The 20,609-nt window shown below is 36.3% G+C and overlaps 1 protein-coding gene across 1 annotated transcript in view; it reads left to right on the forward strand.

The window, feature by feature from the left end:
* Positions 1-19,076: 19,076 nt before the first annotated feature.
* Positions 19,077-20,609, forward strand: part of LOC149833019 (putative transcriptional regulator SLK2) — a 54,170-nt gene continuing 52,637 nt past the window's right edge. Inside the window, exon 1 of the mRNA XM_090014848.1 lies at positions 19,077-20,474. Coding sequence (XP_089870974.1) covers positions 19,608-20,474 — 867 coding nt within the window. The 5' untranslated portion in view covers positions 19,077-19,607. The remainder of the gene's footprint in view (positions 20,475-20,609) is intronic.

The raw sequence follows: 20,609 nt of genomic DNA on the forward strand, positions 1-20,609 counted from the left end.
AATACAAAAGTAATAGAGGATTTACAATAATAAGAAACTTTATTTTGGTTTATAAATAGATTTAATGTAATATTCAAGAATTTTTAAATATAAATTCAAAATTTTTACATAAGATTACATAAATTTGGATTTGAAAGCAACTTAAACTCATCAATTATGGGTTAAATGAGTGTTGGAATAACCCAAACCTGAGATATTCAGCCTGAACCGTAGGTGGAGTAGTACATACTCTAGAGGATCATTCCGTATTGAATTCATATTGACTGAGAATCTTGAAGCCTATTTAACAGTAAGCGGATCAGGTATGTATGTGCGGGTTGGATCAAGATCCAATTGACCCAATTCTAAAAGGGCATTTTTGAAAGAACAAAGAGAAGGAGAGGTAAAATGAAAAAAATTATAAGAATGAAAGGTATTTAGAAGTAGAGGGGCATGGGGGTAATTCTCAATGGAGAGTACCTCCTAACCCATAGGGAGTTGTCACATGACAACCCTCTTATTCTCTCTCTTTCCCTCCCCCTTTCCAGTCACCCCTCCCCTATCTCTTTTCTTCTCTCTCCCCTTTGCACGATACCCTCCCCTCTCTCTTATCTCACTTCACTCACTGCCTCCCTCTCTTGTTTGTTCCCCTTTCACGAGAACCACCTTACACCACCACCATGACCCCTTGCCATCGTCCATTGGCCATCGTCCTCCTTCCTCCCTCCTTTATCTTGGTTTTCTTTTGTCGGCCACCACCATCAGACCTGCCTAGCTACACGAGCCCATCGTCAAGACACTAGACCACCACCTTTGACTGTTGCCACTACCCCCACCTCCTCTCTCTCAAATCATGACCTCTCTCTCTCTCCTATTTCCCTCCCTTTACATTTCATCCATGAAGGATGAAATGAAAGGAGAGGAGGGAGAAGAAGAAGAGAGAGGGAAAAAAAGGAGATGCATGTACGACTCATCTCTCTCTCTCTCTCTCGGTGCGCCACAGTTGTCACCACCATAAGGTTGTGTGGGCCCCGTTGATGTTGGGCAGCAATCACTACCATTGTCGCAATTGTGGCATGTATTGTCTCATAAACTGTGTCACATGTTATCTCATAAATTATGTTGCACACTGTCTCGTAAACTACTTCGCTACTGCAATTCCATCGCCATTGTTGTCTCATGATCTGCGATGTAGTCGCCTCTCATGATCTGTGTTGCAGTCGCTCGCACGCTCCCTCTCATTGTCGATCCTCTACTGAAGTGTGTGTCGTGATTAAAAAGTTCAAGAAATCCTCGAATAAAGGATGCGTCTATAGAGGTATAATTTATAAACCCTTATCGGGGCTAGACGTATGATTCCCCTATACTTGTAAGGTTTTTAATTACACAAGGAACGCATAAATAAATACATGTTGATGTTTTTAGAATATTTTATTAAACTAACTAAAGTTGGGTTTGGCAGATGCATTTTATAATTAGATAATTGACATTAGAAGTGTTTTTTTAGGTAGAACATTTAACAATAAAAGATAAAACTGACATTTAGCTATTAATTGGTTATAGGACCTTAATTATGTAATATGCATGAATGTGTGTGATGTGATTTGGTACATATGTGATTACAACATATATGTGAAAATTATGTTTGTGTGTGTGTGCTCGAGTGTATATCTCTGTTGCACTCATTTTCTTGTTATAACTTTTCCTTCACGAACTATGTTCTAGTGGGATAATATACACTTGCGCTCATGTGGGCTCCCTAACGCTTAGTTTGGTTGGAGCACCATCATTGATAAGGCCTCGCATCTTTGGAGAAATCGCATGAATGGGGATATTCACAAGGTACATGTTTGGGATGGTTTATAAATACCAAAATGTGATGTAATACGTGTATATGCAGTTGAGACACATGTATGAATGTTGATGTGATGTGAGATATGTGTATGCAGTTGGGGCATACGCATGAATGTTAATGTAATATGATACATGTGTATGCAGTTGAGGTATAAGTATGAATGTTAATGTAATGTGATAAGTGTATATACATTTAAGGTGTATGTACAAACATTGATGTGATGTGATATGTGCGTATGCAGTTGAGGTGTATGTACAAATGCTTACGTGATGTGATATGTGCATATGTCACCGACATGCATACAAATAAATGTGATATATGTTTATAATTATATGCAATGCATGTGATGAAGTATGAAATGACATGAAATGTATGAATGCTTGTATTAGAAATTAATTGCAAATGGTAGATTGCACACATTAGAAGGTATTGGCTTAGGGCAAGTTATACGTAAATGGGTGAATATATCTGTGATTTTTTGGAATTTCAAGTATGTAATGAGCATCAACCCCTTATGATGGTTTCAAATATAAAACCTTGTGAATTGTGTTTGACATTTGCAAATGTAGCAACTGGTGGGTGATAAATATGATTCATGCTCAAAAGACATAATTTGTATTAGGTATAATTGAACCAGATATTTATTTTGTATACTAAAACTATGTGTTTTTATTTTAAATCTTGTAAGTATGGCAAGTATGATCTATGCATGAGGTAAGTGATCAAATGTCATAAATTTGATGGGATTCACTCAAGTGTTTGTTTGTATATGAAAGTCTATGTCATTCAGTTTGAAATATGCATGTGTATTAAATATGATGTGATACATGAAATGCATGAATGAATGACATGAATTTATGATTATTGACTCAAGTTATTGCTTTCTGTGTTAAATTTTTTTTTATTCATGATTTATTCTATAATTCTGGCAAATGTGATGTATGATATGCATGATTGAATAATATGAAATTTATGGGTATTGATCTGAGTGCAACTGTTGATGTGATATTGCTTAGCATATACATTTTTTATGTGAAATGACATGCATTGAAAAAAAGTTCTCAAAAGATAAGAATAGTTGTACTAATTAGTCATATTTTGAAAGATAGGGTGACATTGACTCATATTATTGAAGTCGAGCAAGTCGGTCAAATGTGAACCTGCACTACACCAACCCCGTGAAAATTGTGGTCTTGTCGGACGTCGATTAATGCAATCTCATCTGGTTTAATGTGAAACATTTTTCTATCATGAAAGTTTAAGAAGACTTTGTACTTCGATACGCATGGCATGACAGAGGTAGAACTATAATTGTATGCCTTAGTAGTGCACTACAATTTGCTAGTTAGAGAGACTACGTGATGATGTGTCCCATACTTTGATGCAAGTCTCTTGTTCTCTAGGGGTTAAAACATGAAAAATATAAATTGTTTAAATGAACACCCTCATAAAAACCTAAGTACCCATAGTGTGTCAGCCGTGGTGCCTTGACATAATAGGAATAACTTAAAGTTTGTTATTTGTGAGCACAACATGAATTCCAAAGGAAAAATAGAAAGAAAGAGAAAATATGCATGCATAAGGTGAGTTATGTCTACATAATTGTATGCATAAACTGTTTACGAGTATGATCATATGATTAAATGTGATACATGCATAATTATATGCATGTGATATGTGTGAGTATGATTGCATACTTAAATAGAATAGATGTTTAACTGTATGCATGAATTTGAGACATAGTAAGGGTCTTCGAAGTTGTGTTAAGACATGATGTATCGTACACTCTTTTTTTTTCCAGTTTTTAGCTCTATGGGATAGGCAGATGGATGTCGATGCACATAGAGATTGTTGTATTAGACTGCATTTTACTCTTCTAATTCTTTTGGGTTTTTGTATACAAAGTCTAAAATTTTATTTATGAAGTAAATGAAATCTTTTTGTGATATTCGAAGTGTAATGGTTTGATTCTATCTCTGTGATGCACCCAAGTTTCAGAATAATTTTGAATTGGTTCAAAAAAAAATTCCATTGTGTTTAAAAAAAAAAACTTCCCTTGAGTTAAGGCGGGCCATTACACCTAATATGTCTCTCCCTCTCACTTGTCATGCAATCTTCTTCTTTCTTTCCTTTTCTTATAAAACTTGCTTGATTAGGTCTTCTCTCTAGCTTATCTTCTAGAGATCCTTATATTGGATCATGAGCCATTGGATATTGGATCTGATGTACTAACAAAAACAAAGTAGAAATTTCTTTGGTCCCACCTCCTTTCCAAAAATGCATAAACTATTATTGCAATGTCATTGTTACAAACATACACTATCAAAATAGTTTGGATTAAGTTTTTACCAAATGAATAAACTCTCATACAGAGCTTATTTACGTGAAAGATAAAACACAATAATTAGAGACAAGGGCGGAGCCACATGGTGAGGAGTGTTGGCACATGCCCACCCTGACATGCAAGGTATGTGGGTATTGCCCACCTTGACCCGAGTCAGGTGGGCACTAGTGCCTGACGACCCCAACCCAAAAGGGGTAACACAACTCTCTCTCTCTCTCTCTCTCTCTCTCTCCAGCCCTCATGCCATCCTTGCGACCACACAAGCTTTCTCCCTTTATTTCTTGTGTGACCCATCCGCCTAGTTGGGTGGACCTCTGGCAGCCTCTTCTTTATCTTTTACATGCATTGGTTAGCCGCGAGGTCTTTTTCTTCCTCTTTATTTATTTATTTTTTTAAATCATAAATGTGTGCTTATTTTGATTTTAGGGTCATATATATTTTAAACTAGTACAACAATGCATGCTATTTTTTAGGATTTAGTTTATTAGTTTAGTTTATTTTTTAAACAACATTAATGTTTAATTAGGTTTTTAGTGTTTTTTGTATTTTTTATTAACATTAGGCATGTAATTAATGCTTAATTTTCATTTAAATATTAAATAATTTTTAATTAGCACAAATGTATGATTTTTTCGGATTTAGGGTATTGATTTAGATTCTTGCAAATAACATGAGTGTTTAATTAGGGTTTAGGGGCTTTTGTGTATTTTTTTTTAAATATCATTAATCATGAGTCTATTAGTGAATGTTTGATTTTAGTTATCACTTATCAAACCCCTAAATCTTTGATTTTTGTTAGGGTTTAAGTTTTTTATTTTGATTTTTTAAATGATATGAATATTTAATTATGTATTTTTTGTGTTTCTTTCTCAATCAACATTAAACATGATTCCATAAATTCATGCTTGATTTTAGTTAGAATTTTATGGTTTTATTTTTTTAATTACTATATCTATGAGAGTTATGTTTGTTAAGATTTAAGAATTTAATTTAATTTTTTAATGACATAAATGTTGAGATATGGTTTTAGTTTTTTTTTTGTTTTTTAATTACCATTAAACATAAATTTATTAATAATAAATTCCTAATTTTACTTAGAATATTCAGAGTTTTTTACCAATTAGCATAAATGTATAATTCATGATGTTTGTGGGAATTAGGGTTTTGATTTGTTTTTTTATATTAAAATGAATGTATGGTTTTAAAGTTTTTGTGTTTTTCCTTTTTTAATTCGCATTAAGCAAGAATTTATGAACAATAAATATTTGTTTTTTTGTTAGAATATTAATATTTCTTGTTTAATTAATTAGCATAAATGTTCTCTCTCTCCCTCATCCCGCTTGACCAAGTTGATGGTGGTTCCTTTACAATGTGTTTGTGACCACTCTAATTTATATTTTTGGCTCTCCCCCTCCCATGTTCATGGTATATAGAATGATGTCAATGAAGATGGGAAGGCAACGATGGCTATAAAATTTCCTTATAGTTGGGTCATCAAAAGGGAGAAATCCATGAAAGGTACAAGGCAAAATTGGTTAATGTACAGTATTTCAGGTTACCCCTTTCTCAAGCAAAGTTGCAACCTAAAGTTGGTTTGGCAAATCTTATGTCAAAGTTCTCTCGTCTTTCTTTCTTTGTTATTAGGGTTAGCGTAGTTAGAGCGAGCAAAGTCTGTCATACGATCAGTCAAGGTTTGATTCTCGTGGCTGGTACCCCCTTAGCTCACCCTGGGTTGAGGGTCCTAACCACAAAGTTTTATCCCCTGAAAGGTCGATATAAGATCTGCCTGCAACCGAGACTCATATTTCTCTGTGTAATAAACCAAAAAAAAGTAATTACAATTAATGAAAAAAATGCTTGTAACATTTACGACAATATGAAACAGAAAAATCAGTTAGATCATGAGTGAGTGGTAGCTGCACAACCCTTAGGTGCGCAGCTAACTACGGGATGCTCTTGAGCATCCTTCACGGACATGTTGGACGCACAGTATTTTTTCGTGAAAAAATGCTGAAACAGCATCAAAATGCCAAAAATTGGCTTTAGCGTGCTTTTCGAGTGCCACTAAAGGTTCCAGATAATTTCTTTTAAAAAGATAAGGTTTTAGCGGCGGTTTTAATCGCTGCTAATTCTTAAAAAAGAAGGAAAACTCTTTTTTCAGCCTTTTTTGCGCTAGCAATCCATCACGCTCGTAGCTACCACTTTTTCAGATCGTATTCCGTTATGTGCAATATTATTATGATAGGTGGATGCCTCAACGTGCAGTTTGGTGTCATGGACCTCATGGTGGTCTAAACCTTGGACTGGATATTGGGCTGGGTAGTCATCAAGCTTTTGGGTACTGGGCCTGAAACGGGTCGATTCTGATCACACAATCCAATTATCTAAATGGGCTTGGCCCAGACCTATCCATTTAGTTAGTCTGACTTAAGGGGCCCAGCCCAAACCCGACAAGAACTCCATCGATAGGGCTTTCAGCAAGTTTGGATCTGAATTGAGCCAGTCAAGCTCTGATGGGCTTAGAGTCAAGCCGGCCCGGCATGGCCTGATGCCTACCTCTGCCTAAACCTTCAAATAAATAAATAAAGAGAAAAATGATGTTCAAAATTAATAAAACTTGCTCTCTGATCATGCACATATTTTGCATTTTATTCATCTTGATCCACGATAAAATCGCATTAAAAATTCATTTTTATCATTAGTTTTGAGAAACCGTATTGAAATAAAAATTATTGAAAAATTATGTATTTCAAAGCTTGCCTTGCGTTTTTAGTATTTTTATTAATTTTAAAGTTTTTGTAATTATAATTTAGTTAGATTAGGCTGCAATTAACTTATTTTAATTAGTTTAAGAATCTCTCTTTTGAACCCCTTTTGAAAAACACATTTTTAAGAGAACTCTTTTGGAAATTATGAAAATATTTTGGACTCTTCTTTTTCTCTTCTCTTCTCATCCAATCTATCATCGGCAACCATTCTTTTCGCCTGAGAGGCGTGCGTTTAGTTGAGGTTAACCACCTTCTCTTCTCATCGAATCTGTCGAAGGCGATCCATGACGGTTTGCTTCTTTCTCCCCAGTTTCACCATAGATCTAGTTTTGCAACGCATAAAGCATATCATCGCATGTAATTTTATTAGATCATAGCATCATTTGCATGTCAATATAGTTTAGTTCATGTTTTGCACCTGAAAAAAAATAAAAAGAAAAGAAAAATAGATTTTGCTTTGATAGTTTAGTTGTTTCTTGATTTAAACATTAGATTATCTTGATTTAAGTAGATTGTTAGTTTTAACATAGAGTTTTCATATATTTTCTTGTTTCTTGATTAGTTTTAGATTAGTTTAGGTTAGATCTAGTATAGAATATCTTGTTTCATGATTTTATTTCATTTTTGATAGATCTATTAAATAGCATTTTCTTTATTATTTAGCCGATATGCTTTCTTTTATTGAATTATAGTGTTTGCCTAGTTTAGCTTAGATTAAGGTAGTTTTTTCTTGTGTCAGTTACATAGTTAGTAGTTTCTTTTAATTCCAGAAATTTTTTTCTCCTTAATTAGATTAAAAATAGACATTTTTATCCAATTATAGCTTGTTAGTTAATGTGTTTTAATTTAGTCGATTTTGGTTAGCTACATTTTTTTTTAGTTTCAATTCACATTAAATTTTGTTTTTCTAGTAATTAGATTAGGAATATTGATGTAGCTAATGTTAGTATAAGATACATAGATTGAAGTTAATTAGTTTATTAAAGTTAGCCGATTTCCATGATTTTTGCAATTTGCGGTTTTGCTTAATATCTAATAGTGTTCTTGTTTTTATACATTGCGTGTGGCTGTAGCTTTAGAGTATTAAGTTTTATTTAGCATGCATATTTAGTTAAATTAGGATAGTCGATTTCTATTTTATTATTGCATATAATTTTTAGCATAGTTTAGATTGATTTTATATTTTGTTTTATTTATTAGTTTACATTCATAAACCATACATCAGTTAGTTCATATTCATTTAGTTTAATTTATTAGTTAGTTTCTTGATTTCTTGATTAGTTCTTATTAGTTTGTTAGCAAATTAGTTTTTGTTCAGTCAGTTAGGTTATTTTGCAATTTTGTCTTTTAGTTCTTGTTTTTAGTTTAGTTTAATTAAATCAAATCTTATTCTTGTTGATTTTTTTTAATTATTAGCCATTAGTTTTCTTGTTTAGTTCTATTCATACTGCTTTGTTTAGTATTTTCTGTGTTTGTAGGAAAGCGTTTGGACGTTCGATGAAGCCTTTTTAGTGCTCTCAAAGTTCTCTCTCAAGTCCCTTCAAGGACTCAAAAGTGCCCTCAGAGAGCCTTTAAGCAAACCATGCAAAAGTATTCAACCTAAAAGTGAAGCAAATCAATACAAGGGGACAAAAGCCTCAAGCACTAAAGACCTTTTTCTTTTATTTTAGACTAGGATTTCATTTATTTTAATTCATTTGAGTTTATAATAAGACACTTTAATTATTTGTTTAAGCCCTATACAGGGGCAACACTTTATTGTTTATTCAGTTAATTAATCTTTTATTTTTCAAAACAATAAAGCATAGTTTAGATTGTGTGATTGAATACAAAGTGTTTCTTGTTCACTGAGATCGACCCAGACTCTACCACTCATGCGAGCCAGTTTTTATATTTTAGGTGTTTGGCTTTCACTTGATTTTAATTAAAAATATTGTTTAAAAAAACATTTTCATAACACTCACACCACTCTAAATGTAAGTACCTGCACTTGTGCTTGCACATATATCACTTTTCATCATAGACATCTTGGTACTCGTTCATGTAACCCAACTAAATCTTATTAAGCTATGGTTAAAAGTGGTTCAAGGTGTGTGTTTACACACACAACCCAATTGAAGAAGAGATTTTAGTAAATTAAAAAGACACCTAACTTATCAGATAAAGAAGAACCCAAAAAAATTATTGTTGAATGCAAGAAATTGTATGGATTGGTAGGAAACACCATTCTGGCACAGTATGCGGCAGGGTGGACATTGCCCACACAAGGGACTCCACCAGGCAATGCATGCTCTAAATACTATGATGCTTAGGGATGTCATTGGGTCGGATGTAACCCGATATCCACCCTAAATCTGAATCCAATTAGTCAGATTGAGTATGCAAATCCATATCCAATTAAAAATCAAATGCGAGCAAGATCCGAATCGCACTAAGTGTAAATATTGCAATATTTTATAAAAAAGAATAAAGTGCAAATTTCTATTATGCTATTCAGATTCATGGCAATAGAGATATCGGCAAATTTTTTTGGACTGATGCTAAATTGCATGAAGACTACTATTATTTTGGAGATGTAGTTGTATTTGATTCAACATATAAAATAAACAATTATCTTATGCCATTTGCCCTATTCACTGGAATTAACCATTGCAATCATTCAATCATGTTTGGATGTGCATTGTTTGTAGATGAAAAAAATGAAACCGTTGTTTTGCTTTTTCAAGATGGTTGAATGCAATGGGTGGCTGATTTTCAGTCAAATGATTGTTTTGTAAATCTTGAAAGTGTAATTGATGTTAAAACATATAAAGTGACAAAGTAGATAAAAGATTAAATAAAATCGCTTGTTATTGACAATGAGTACATCGTTACATATGAGAAAAACACACAAGAATTAAGATGTCAATGTCGCTTATGAAAATCATCAAGCATGATATATTGTCACACGTTTAGAATTTTTAACACGGAACGTATTCGTAAACTACCTTTTAAGTACATTCTAAAAAGGTGGACCAAGGATGCAAAGCGTGGTGTCGTACATCAATTAGGTTATGCACGAGTAACAAACAAATCATCCAAAATTATGAAAAATATTTATATGTTTGATAAAGTGCAACAAATGTATAGATGATGCAATAGAGTCTGATAATGGTTACAACTATTTCTCAAATTTGTTGGATATCACAGCAAATAACTTGACCCAAATTAAGGAGTTTCTTGCTAATGGTGAGAATGTTAGTGTTAATGACGAAAACACATATTGCAAAGGTGAAAGCATGAATATGTTGCATTTAATTGATGATCTCGTTGATAATAACATTATTTTGAGGGATTGTGAACCAGTGCATTCTAAACTATGTGATAAAATAATCTCATCAGGAATATATCAAAGTAAGCATGCTAAGAAATGTTCAACTTGTTGTTCACATGATAATACTGCATATACTTGCAACCTCAATATAAATTCAAGGTAATCAATTGCTAATTTATTTGTTGCTATTTGTTTAGTTATTTATATGATGATTTGTTGTTATTATATATGAATCACGTTAATTTGGGTAAAAATTTCAAATTTTATAATGATAATTAATATACTTTGTATTTTTTTTTGTAGAAAAACTTCTATGAGTGTTGTTGCTGGTAAACCATGACTGTCATATTTGTAAGGAGACATGGGATAATAAAAAGAATTGTCCAACATTTAAAAAATGTCAGAAATTATAGTTTTATAAATAATTTTAACTTGACTTGTGAATGTAGGTTTTCTCTTGTTTAATGACTTTTTTTTATGTTGAATGCATCAAATCAACGAGGTGGACATGCATGAAGGTGGACGTCAATAATGTACAATAGAAATGACATTGCATCATAACGAGGTATATTTACTGACTTGCGTTAAATTTTCATTTCTTGGGTCATGAATTAAGTTTCAAAATTTTAATTATACTAACGCAAGCATTCATTTGTTTCAAATTTTTAATTATACTAATGCAAGTTTTTGCATTTTGAACAAAGATAAGGTGTATTTTTTGCTTTCCTCAGGTATAATCCCCGGATAAACCTTATCATGGATGATAAGGTGAACCTCGAGAAGGCCTGGATCATTTGCTTATCATATCAATGGCCAGTATAGTGTGCTTATCATATCACAGTTGGAAAGTGGATCTAATGATTTGGTTCTAGAACTAATTAGAGGAATTCAATAGCACTTCATGATCCATGGATGTATTCCCTTAGGGCAAGGAGGCATCAGGTATTATATCAAAGGAATTCAATAGCACTTTATGATCCATAGATATATTCGAAGACCAGACTGAACTTTAGCTCCAACATCCATTGGATTATGACATTGCACATGGACAGACATGATCTGTGTATCTGCATGCATGAGAGTTGATGCATGTATTGTATACGCATATAAATACACATTTGCAAAGACTAAATGAGATATTCAAGCTCAAGCATATAAAGTAATCTGACATGCTCGTACAATCATTCAAAACTGAACATGCGCATTCAATCATTCATTTTATAAATTAAAAAATGAATCATATATTCAACACTAAAATACATAAAAAAAATACTTAAAAAAAACAGAAGAATGGAAAGAGTAACATGACAAAAAAAATATAGCATCCCTCAAACATCATGAAGTTGTTCTTTGGTGGACCTTTGGTTGCTGCCCTCACCTTCTCTTCTCCATATACTCTTGCAACTAGCTTTGCAACTAGCTATCAGCTTCTTCAAAACTAGTGATTGATTTATAGACTATCCCGTTATATTTGTACATTTGTGGTTGACATGTCTCTCGAGAGTCGCAGATGACTCTAATCTTTCTCTCAAATGCAACGTAACATCTACCATGAGGCATCGTCTACTACTCTCTTTAAGACAATAATATAAATTCTACAAGCTTGTTTTGAAAAGAACCAGTGATGAAGCAAATAAAGACCTAGATACTGTGTTTTTCTCAAATAATTAGATGTTCACTAATGCTGCACCTTTTTAACAATTCCAACAGAAAACTTCAATAAAACAACAAGAGGGCCAATTGCATGAAATTGACCAATGACATCAAAGAATTGGGCACAATCTAAACAGGTAAATTAGCCCCTTCATGGTTGCATCTTTTGAAGAGTGACGCACGGGTCTGTATGTGATTCAAGTTCTCAATCTTCCAATGACCGGATAATTGTTCCCCTGTCCTACTCAAATCGGCTGGATAATTTGCTAAGATGGATTTCCTTAACCATTAAGCATTCTAAGTTTTTGTAGTGGGCGCCAAGTGAAAACCCCCCTTACATTGGTAAGTCATGGAAGCCACAAAACTACCACATTGACAAATGTATTCTTTCGTAACTAAACCTAATTAATCTAAATAGGAAATAAACATACACAAGAACTCAAATGATCAACAATACCAAGAACAGAAGAAACAGGAAAACACAATGTTCTCCTATGGCACCATAAAACAACTATGCACGAAGCACAAGAATCCACAAAGCAAAAGTCCAAACAGACCTCCACAATAGAGAAAGGTCGCATCGCTTAGGTTAAAACACATAAAATTTTGACTCACAAATAGGGAAGAATGATGCTTTCTTTGATGTTGTTGAGTGTTGAAGTTATGTGTCTTAGCTGAGGCAAAATTCACCATGAACACACGCAGATTTCGACTCACAAACAGGAAAAACCAAATTTCAACATGAACACGAGGACTTCAGAAAATCCATCTCCCGCACCAAACAGAGAAACCAACAAAACAAAATAAAAATTTTCCAAAGACCCAGAAACTCACACGCAGATCCATCATCAAAACAAAAAAAAAACATAAACCCGCCCCCCCCTCCGCCAAAAAAAAAATCAAAGGGTTCGGCTCTCATCCATGAGCAGGGTTTGGTTCCCTGCTCTAACAACCTAAAACAAAACCCAAAAATAAAAACCCAGGCGAGGCTGATGCTGGGTGCACCAACATCGACCGGTAGAAACCCTACCCGTGGCTCGATCCTGAGGCTGTCTCAAGCAAGGATTCACAGACCACGCTTGATGAGAGAGAGAGAGAGAGAGACCAGGTGAGCGGGAGTGGCAGGGGTTGCAGATGTGGTGCTCTACATCTCAGGGGAGGCACCTCCGATGGCATGGTGGTGCTCAACGTGGTGGGGATCTAGGCGGCAGCGTGGTGGTACTCGAGGCTTCAAGCTCGGGAAGAAGAGGGAAGGCGAGAAGGAGAATGAGAGAGAGAGAGGAGTTGTGAAAATGAGCAAAAATGCCCTAACACCCGATATCTTTAGTAGGGCGAATCCTAGCCGTTGGATCTTATTAAGATCCAACGGCTAGAAATCTTGCTCTCAAATTGAACTGCTAGTCGTTGCTGAGTGAGCTACACATTTCTCTCTCTGTCAGGAAAAAGTTGCCTACTCCAATCCATGCCTATCATCATCATCATATAGGAGTATAGAACTATAAAAATGTTTTTTTCATGATTTTCTCAATCTTGCAAAAGTGTTGTGCATTGCCTGATTTTATCAGAATCGACTTTTAGATCGTCTGATTATGACACATGGATAAGATCTTATAAGATATGAAAATCTCTATTGGACAAAAGATTACCTAGATTCTAGTTAGGACTTGTAGATGAAAATAATTACCATAATCTTTCAGAATTTATTATAGGTTCAATAAAAAGTTTACGAGATAGAGATAAGAGGTTTGTAGGGGTTTATCAAGTTTTCTAGTTCTAATCTGGACTAAATGGTGGAAAACCCACTGATGACAAGCCAAGATGGCAACAAGTCAGCAAAAGAATAAGTTTGTGATGATGATACGTGTACCGCAAAGTTTACTCCAGACGACAAATAAACCATTTGGTCAATGCTAATGACCATTCAACATTTCCTTACTACCATTCAAACACTATTGATGAATTGACTTGTTGTTAGACTTAAAAAATTATATTTTTTAATTAAAAACTGCAATCCAAGTGTTGTTTTTTAGCAAATTGCTCATGTTGAATAAAATACAAGTTCATATTTATACAGAACACCTAAAAAACATGTGTTTGCTTGTAGTAAGCACGGAATCCTTCGTATATGTGTGTGCAAGATCACCTTGTTCGGGTTTTATCTCTAGAATTGTTGAGTAAAAACATAGTTTTGTTAATTCTTTTTTTAGATTTATGTTTGTGTGTTTATTAAACACTTCCAAAGTTTAATCTTTTATTGAAGAGTGTGAGAATTTCAAATAGTATAGAGTTGCATTTATAGGTACGACTCATTGGGGGTATATCAATTGAACTTTGGACTTAGATTTGAATTTGGATTTAGAGTTTAGTTTTAGTTTGGTCTATGCTTGATTCTTGAACTTTGATCATTCTTTTTAGTACTTGTGATGGTTTTATCCCTAAGACCTTGACTGGCCCTTTTCTTGAGTTTTGACTAGCTTTTTTTTACCTAAACCTAGTCAACCCAAAAATGTTTGAGCCACCCTTGACCCAATCCAACGATCTTTTAATCTTGATTGTTGACCATTGACTATGATATATTTTTTCGAACCATTTTGAACTTGGCAAGGTTATATTCAACCCGTTGATTATCATTTTTGTTTTTCGACTTAGCTTAATCCATAACCCCCCTTCTCTTGGCCATTGAAGCTCGGGGTGGCAAAATTTGAACCGACCCGCCAACTCGTTTCTTAGCTGGGTTAGGGTTTGGCTTAAATGGGTTTGTGTTGTAAAGGGTGGACTTGCCTAACCTGTTTATTAAATGGGTCATGTTCGTGTTAAGGGTATGCCAACCCGTTTGACCCGTTTAATAAACGGGTTAGGCAGGTGGGTCAACCCATTTACACAAACCCATCAACCCGCAACCCTGTGCTATGGGCAACGTCAATTAATGTTCTCCTATGATAGCCAATAGTACTGGAACTCGTGGAGGGATATCAATCGTAAGATCGTGGGGCTATGTACGATAGATTTCTCATGTCAAAACGAGCCCCATCTCTGTTGTACGATCCACTAGAGGTTGGGGGATTGTTGGCCCCGTCGTACTTGGCTATCGTAGGGGAACATTAATTGATGTTGTCGTGTAATCGTGTCATGTTGACCCGACCCGTTTATTAAACGGGTTAACTGTGTCGTGTAATAAATGGCTCGTGTTCATGTTTGCCACATCCGACACGTTTAATAAATGGGTCATGTTCGTGATGAATGAACTTGCCCATATCTGTCAACTTGGACTTTACCCTCTCCATTATTTTGACATTTGTTTCATTAGTGGCAAGGAAAGTTCAAACTTTACTACCAAGATGGCATTTTTTCCATGAAAAAGTCCTATAATAGTATGATCCCTTACAGGGCGTTTGTTACACTCTCACTCAAAGGAATCCTCTTTCCTTAGTAAGTGGCACTTTGGAACCAAAGTGCATCCCCAGGGAGGGGAATTATGAACCTATTTTGACAGGAAAGTTGCTTTTTTGCATTTAGCATGTGAGTCTCACCATATATTTCTCATATAGGAAAAAATACTATTTCCTGTGAAGGTAAGCTTCTTTCATAAGAAATGGCATGAAACAAACACCTCCTTAGTGGTGAAAACACACATCCCCTTAAAAAACCGCAAAGATTATAGCTTTTTACCTCCTTTTGAGGAACAGAAAGTGTGTTCTTGTAACCATGATTTCAAGAGTTTAGAAAAGTGGGTTATTCCTTTTTGATAGTTTCTTGCCTAAACTGAACACTTGTAACATACTATTTTCTTAAATTGAGAGGTGATCATCACATGTAACGTAGTACTTTTTTTTTCAATTGAAAGGTGATTGCTTGCTTCTTTGATCTAGACCTCCCATTCAAAAGGTAATTCTTGGCTAGTATATCCAAAACAAAGAGGTGCATCTTTGAATGATAACATTTTTTAGCTTGAATTTGAATTAAAAAAACAAACTAAGCTATTCATTTTTCAAGAAGCAATTCAGACCAACTCCCTAATGCACGCATTAGTTTGCATTCCTGACTACATTTTCATGTTGGGTTTTGAACTTGCAATGTCCCATTACATGGAAACTTGCAATAACTGCTCCTGTCAGATGAGCGGAGCCCTGGTTGATTATAACTTCAGAAACTTGAAACAAAGGAAAAAGAAGGTAGAGGTAGGCATAGGGTTCGGTCAGGTACTAGGGATGTAAACTGATCAGATCCGGATCAGCTATATATAGGAAAGTCCAATTCGGATCGAGTCAGAACCGCGAAAAATCATAAAAGTGTCTTACTGGATCCCGTCCGTTTGCATCCCTATCGGCTACCTAATATGAGATGGGCCAAGTTTGGGCTGCCGCAGTAGACCAAAGTTCAATGAAAATGGGAGACTGATCCAACCTGATTATAATAAATAGTTTTAGTTTCGGTGGAGGGTAAAGTAGTAAGTCAATGGAGTTTGGCTTAGCCCAACACCATCGCAACTGAGTTTTTCAAAGGGTTGGATCTGACTTTACTCTAACCCAGTCCAATAAATCCTAGGCTGCGCTTAAACCTGTCAAGAGCATGATCGGGCTTTCGGCGGGTCAGGCCCTCCAGTCGAGCTAACCTGAGTGGTCTGGTGCCCACTCAGAAAAAAAAAGTTTTTTCTTCTAGCAATTGAGAGTGACTAATATTCAGATCCATCCAAATCAAACCCGCGAATTTCAATTATGCTTTGTTTGGAGCTGACCGTCGAAGGTCACCGGAGTGGATTCCACAGCATCCAACGCTGTTTGGGAGTGTGAAAAAACATTACCCCCTTGAAAACAGCCTCTAAGCCCATCACCACCTCCAAGAAACCCACCATCAAGAAGACCGTTATTCTCAACCCACCATTGAACCCACTCTTGACATCAATTGGGAGAAGCATGAAGCAAACTCTATTTCTCTCTCTCTCTCTATATATATATATATTATTCTAGCCCCGAAAAAGGGCTTTCAGCCAGCTCTCAAAAATCCAAGTTTTAAGGTTGGACTCTATCCACATAATTCCTAATCCGATTCAATAAGTACTTGCATCTTATTTTGAAATCAGTACAACAACTACAACTACGCCTTCATTCCAAAACAATTGGGGTCGGTGATATGAACCAAAAAAGGAAATTATTCTGGGTCTTCTACATGAATCCTTCTCCTCCAATCATTTATATCCAATGCCATGTCCTTGGTGAGGTTCAAAGCATTCATATCCTTTTCTATCATCTCCATCCAAGTCTTCTTAGGCCTACCTTGACCTGTTTTAACTAATATATTTTTCCATTTCTCCATCCTTCTAACTGGAGCATCATTAGGCCTTCGCCGAATATGTCCAAACCATCGTAAACGATTCTCTCTCATCTTATTTTCAATGAGTACAACGTCTAACTTCTTACGTATCTTCTGGTTCTGAATTTTATCTTTTATTGTGTTTTTACACATCCATCTAAGCATACACATCGCAGCTATACTCATTTTTTGAATATGATGTCTCTTGGCAGCCCAATATTCTGTATCATATAATAAAGTGTGCTTAATAGTCATCCTAAAAAACTTTTTCTTCAATCACAATGACATTCTAAGATCGCACAACACTCCAGTTGCACTTATTTTGAAATAAGTATGTGAGAAAAATATGTTAGATCCGGATCATAGGTTCAACAGAGCCTTACCCATTAACAATGCTACATCAGCTGCTTTCCAACCCAGATCTTAAACGACTACAGCTAGTACAAAAGATGTATTGAATAGGCGCAGATGTCTGTCAAAATTTTTTAGATCCAAAGCTAAGTTAGTTGAGTTTGATCCATGTTGCGTCTTAATCGTATGGAAGACCAATATGGGCTTTGTGAACCCAAGTCCATAATTGTTTGTTTAGTTTAATATAATAAAAGACTATACTTAGATACGAATAGTTTGTACTAGAATCAAGTTGGGCGTGAATATTTTATTGATTTTCGGCAGGCCTGTTAATTAAATTTGTCATGAAAAGGAAGAGAAAGGCAATCAAAAGTAGATAGCATATTTTCATATCTGTTTGAAAGATGGTACCTTAAGAGGCAACCATGAAATCCGCATATCTTTCCAAAAAACTTCAAAATGGATTTAATAGCTACTTGCGAAAATTTTGATGGTGCTCCCAAAAAAGCATGTGAGAACTACCAAATCCACAGAATTTGCAAATTTCATACTTTCCTTCTTCCCAGCTACCTCCTACTACCAGCTCCCAAACAGAGCCTTGGACCAATTATCGAAACCTCAACCGAGCCATCCGGACCCAGGCCAAGCAAGATAACCTAATGGTGTCCGATGATCCGATCCATTGCCCATAATCCAAGTCCAGAAAAAAGACATGGATGTCATGATCAACATTTGATAAGGGTAAAACCGAGAACTCGTTATTCTCTCCCTCCTACGTCCACCCGTTCCCTCTCGACTATTGTCTGATGATGGAAAGTTAACCGACACGTCATCGTCTCAGTATCTTGAAACGGGCTCTTAGTTAAAAAAAAATTAGTGCAATGAGAAAAGGAAATGTGTAAGAATCTAGGCTTATGGTGAAATTTAGAGCCATCTACACCGTCTCTCACACGTGGCTTCGTTATTTGTCCCGCACGCTATTTTCGGCCACCGGCTATAGCCCGTCCAAGGCGGGCTATCGACAGTTGTAGCCAGTCACTGAAATTTCCCCCACGCTTCCCCTGTATAGAAATCATAGGCGAATCTTTTCGTTCGGGCGGTGACGGTGAGAAGAAAAAATTGATTTTTTTTCTTAAAATTTTTGTTCCTTCTCGATGCGAAGAATTAGGGAATGATCAAATCTTTCTCCTATTTCTCTCTCTCTCTTCTTTCTTTCTTATTTTTTTGAGATTTGTTTTTGTTGGATGGAAATTGATCAATTGTAGGTGTAGAAATAGTTGTTTCTTTTTTTTTTTTAGCTTTTGGTTTGTCTAGAAAAGGCGTTTGTTGTGTGGGGAATTCGTTTTTATGGTTCTCATTTTGAAATTCTGGCTCTGATCGCGTGGCTCGATCGAATTTCTATCGAGCTTTGATCTTTTTAGGGTTTTTGTTGAGGTGGTGGAGTTTGGAGCTTTTGTTTTTTGGTTTAGGTTTTCCCTGATTATCGTTAGGGTTTTTGTCAACAGTGTTTTTGTTCCAGTGTGTGGCTTGTTCTGCATTTCTTTCTTGCTGAGGTAGTTTGGGTGGTTTGGCCGAGTTTCTGAGTTGGGAGTGGTTGTACGTGCGCAGAGCAGCAGGGTGAGAACGATCGAGTTTCCACACAGAAGTTTTTTGTTGAGCTAAGGGTTTGCGTAGGTTTCGTTGAAGATACCGGAAGCTCAGAGTCTGGGGAAATAAGGGTTTTCTTGTAGCACTAAAGGCTTTTTGCTGGATGATCACATAGAAGGATTTTCAGTCGAAAGCTTGGATTTTTTTTTTCGGGGGTTGAAGAGGAAGTGAGAGCTGGCATTGGATAGCTACGTGGATTCCAGCCGTCAGCTGGCGGCCGTGCTGTCTGTGGCTAGAGCCCCAGCTCAACCTTCATCTGCTTCCAGCATATTTTTCCAAGGAGACAGCCAGGCCCAGTGCATCGCGAACTCCCAACTGAACCCTAGTTTTGGGAACTCGCCTGTGTCGATTCCTGGCCCCGGAAGGGGGAATCCAGGATCGGGCGACATGAACCGTGTCATGAACAGTGGGGGGAACTCTGGACCAAGCGTTGGGGCAAGCTCGTCGGTCACCGATGCCAATTCCGCTCTCTCTAGTGGTGCCCATCTGCAGAGAAGTGCCAGCATCAATGCGGACTCGCACATGCGGCTTCCTGCATCACCCATGTCATTTTCATCCGGTAACATAAGCATATCCGGCTCTTCCACCATGGAGGGATCTTCAATTATTCAGCAGAGCGGATCTTCTTTGACTAGGATAGAGTCCCATCAGGATCAGAATTCTCAACAGATGCAGCAACAAGGTGCTTCATCTGCTACATCGCAATCAACAATACAGCAATCCCCTCACCAGCAGTCTTTTTTGCAAACTGGTCAAACACCTTATATTAATCAGCAAGCCATGCAGCAGCTTACTCGCCAGGCGCTTGAGAATTTTAATCAGGACCAAAAAAACATGCTCATTCAGCACAACCAAATGCAGAACTGTGGGCTTGATTCCCGACAAGATGATCTGTTGCAGCAACATGTCATGCAGCAGCTGCTGCAAAGATCAGATTCAGGGCTGGCGGCTCATCTCCAACAGCAAGATTCCCTTCAGTTACAGGGCATTAGCCCCCAGTTACAAGTAATGCTTCAGCAGCAGAGGCTTTTGCAGCGGCATCAGCATCAGTTGCAGCAGCTGCAGTTGTTGCAGCCTACGTCACTAATGCAGCGGACCCATATACAGCATCAACAACAGCAGCAGGAGCAGCTTCACTATCATTTACAACAACAGAATATGCAGCCAACTTCTGCTATGAAGCAACCCTATGAAAGTGGGGCTTGTTCTCGCCGCCTTATGCAGTACATAATTCATCAGCGCCAACGGCCAGCTGTGAGTTGTTTCAAAGACAGACTTTCCCATGACAATAAGAGTATATTTATCTCTGTCTACAATTGTATTTGTAAAGCAGCTTTTGCCTTCTACGAAATCATACTATCTAGACTTCCTCTATGAGTGTTGTCCATT

Source organism: Nuphar pumila, chromosome 7 (assembly GCF_984573655.1).
Source record: "Nuphar pumila chromosome 7, dmNupPumi1.hap1.1, whole genome shotgun sequence".
Classification (NCBI taxonomy): Eukaryota; Viridiplantae; Streptophyta; class Magnoliopsida; order Nymphaeales; family Nymphaeaceae; genus Nuphar; species Nuphar pumila.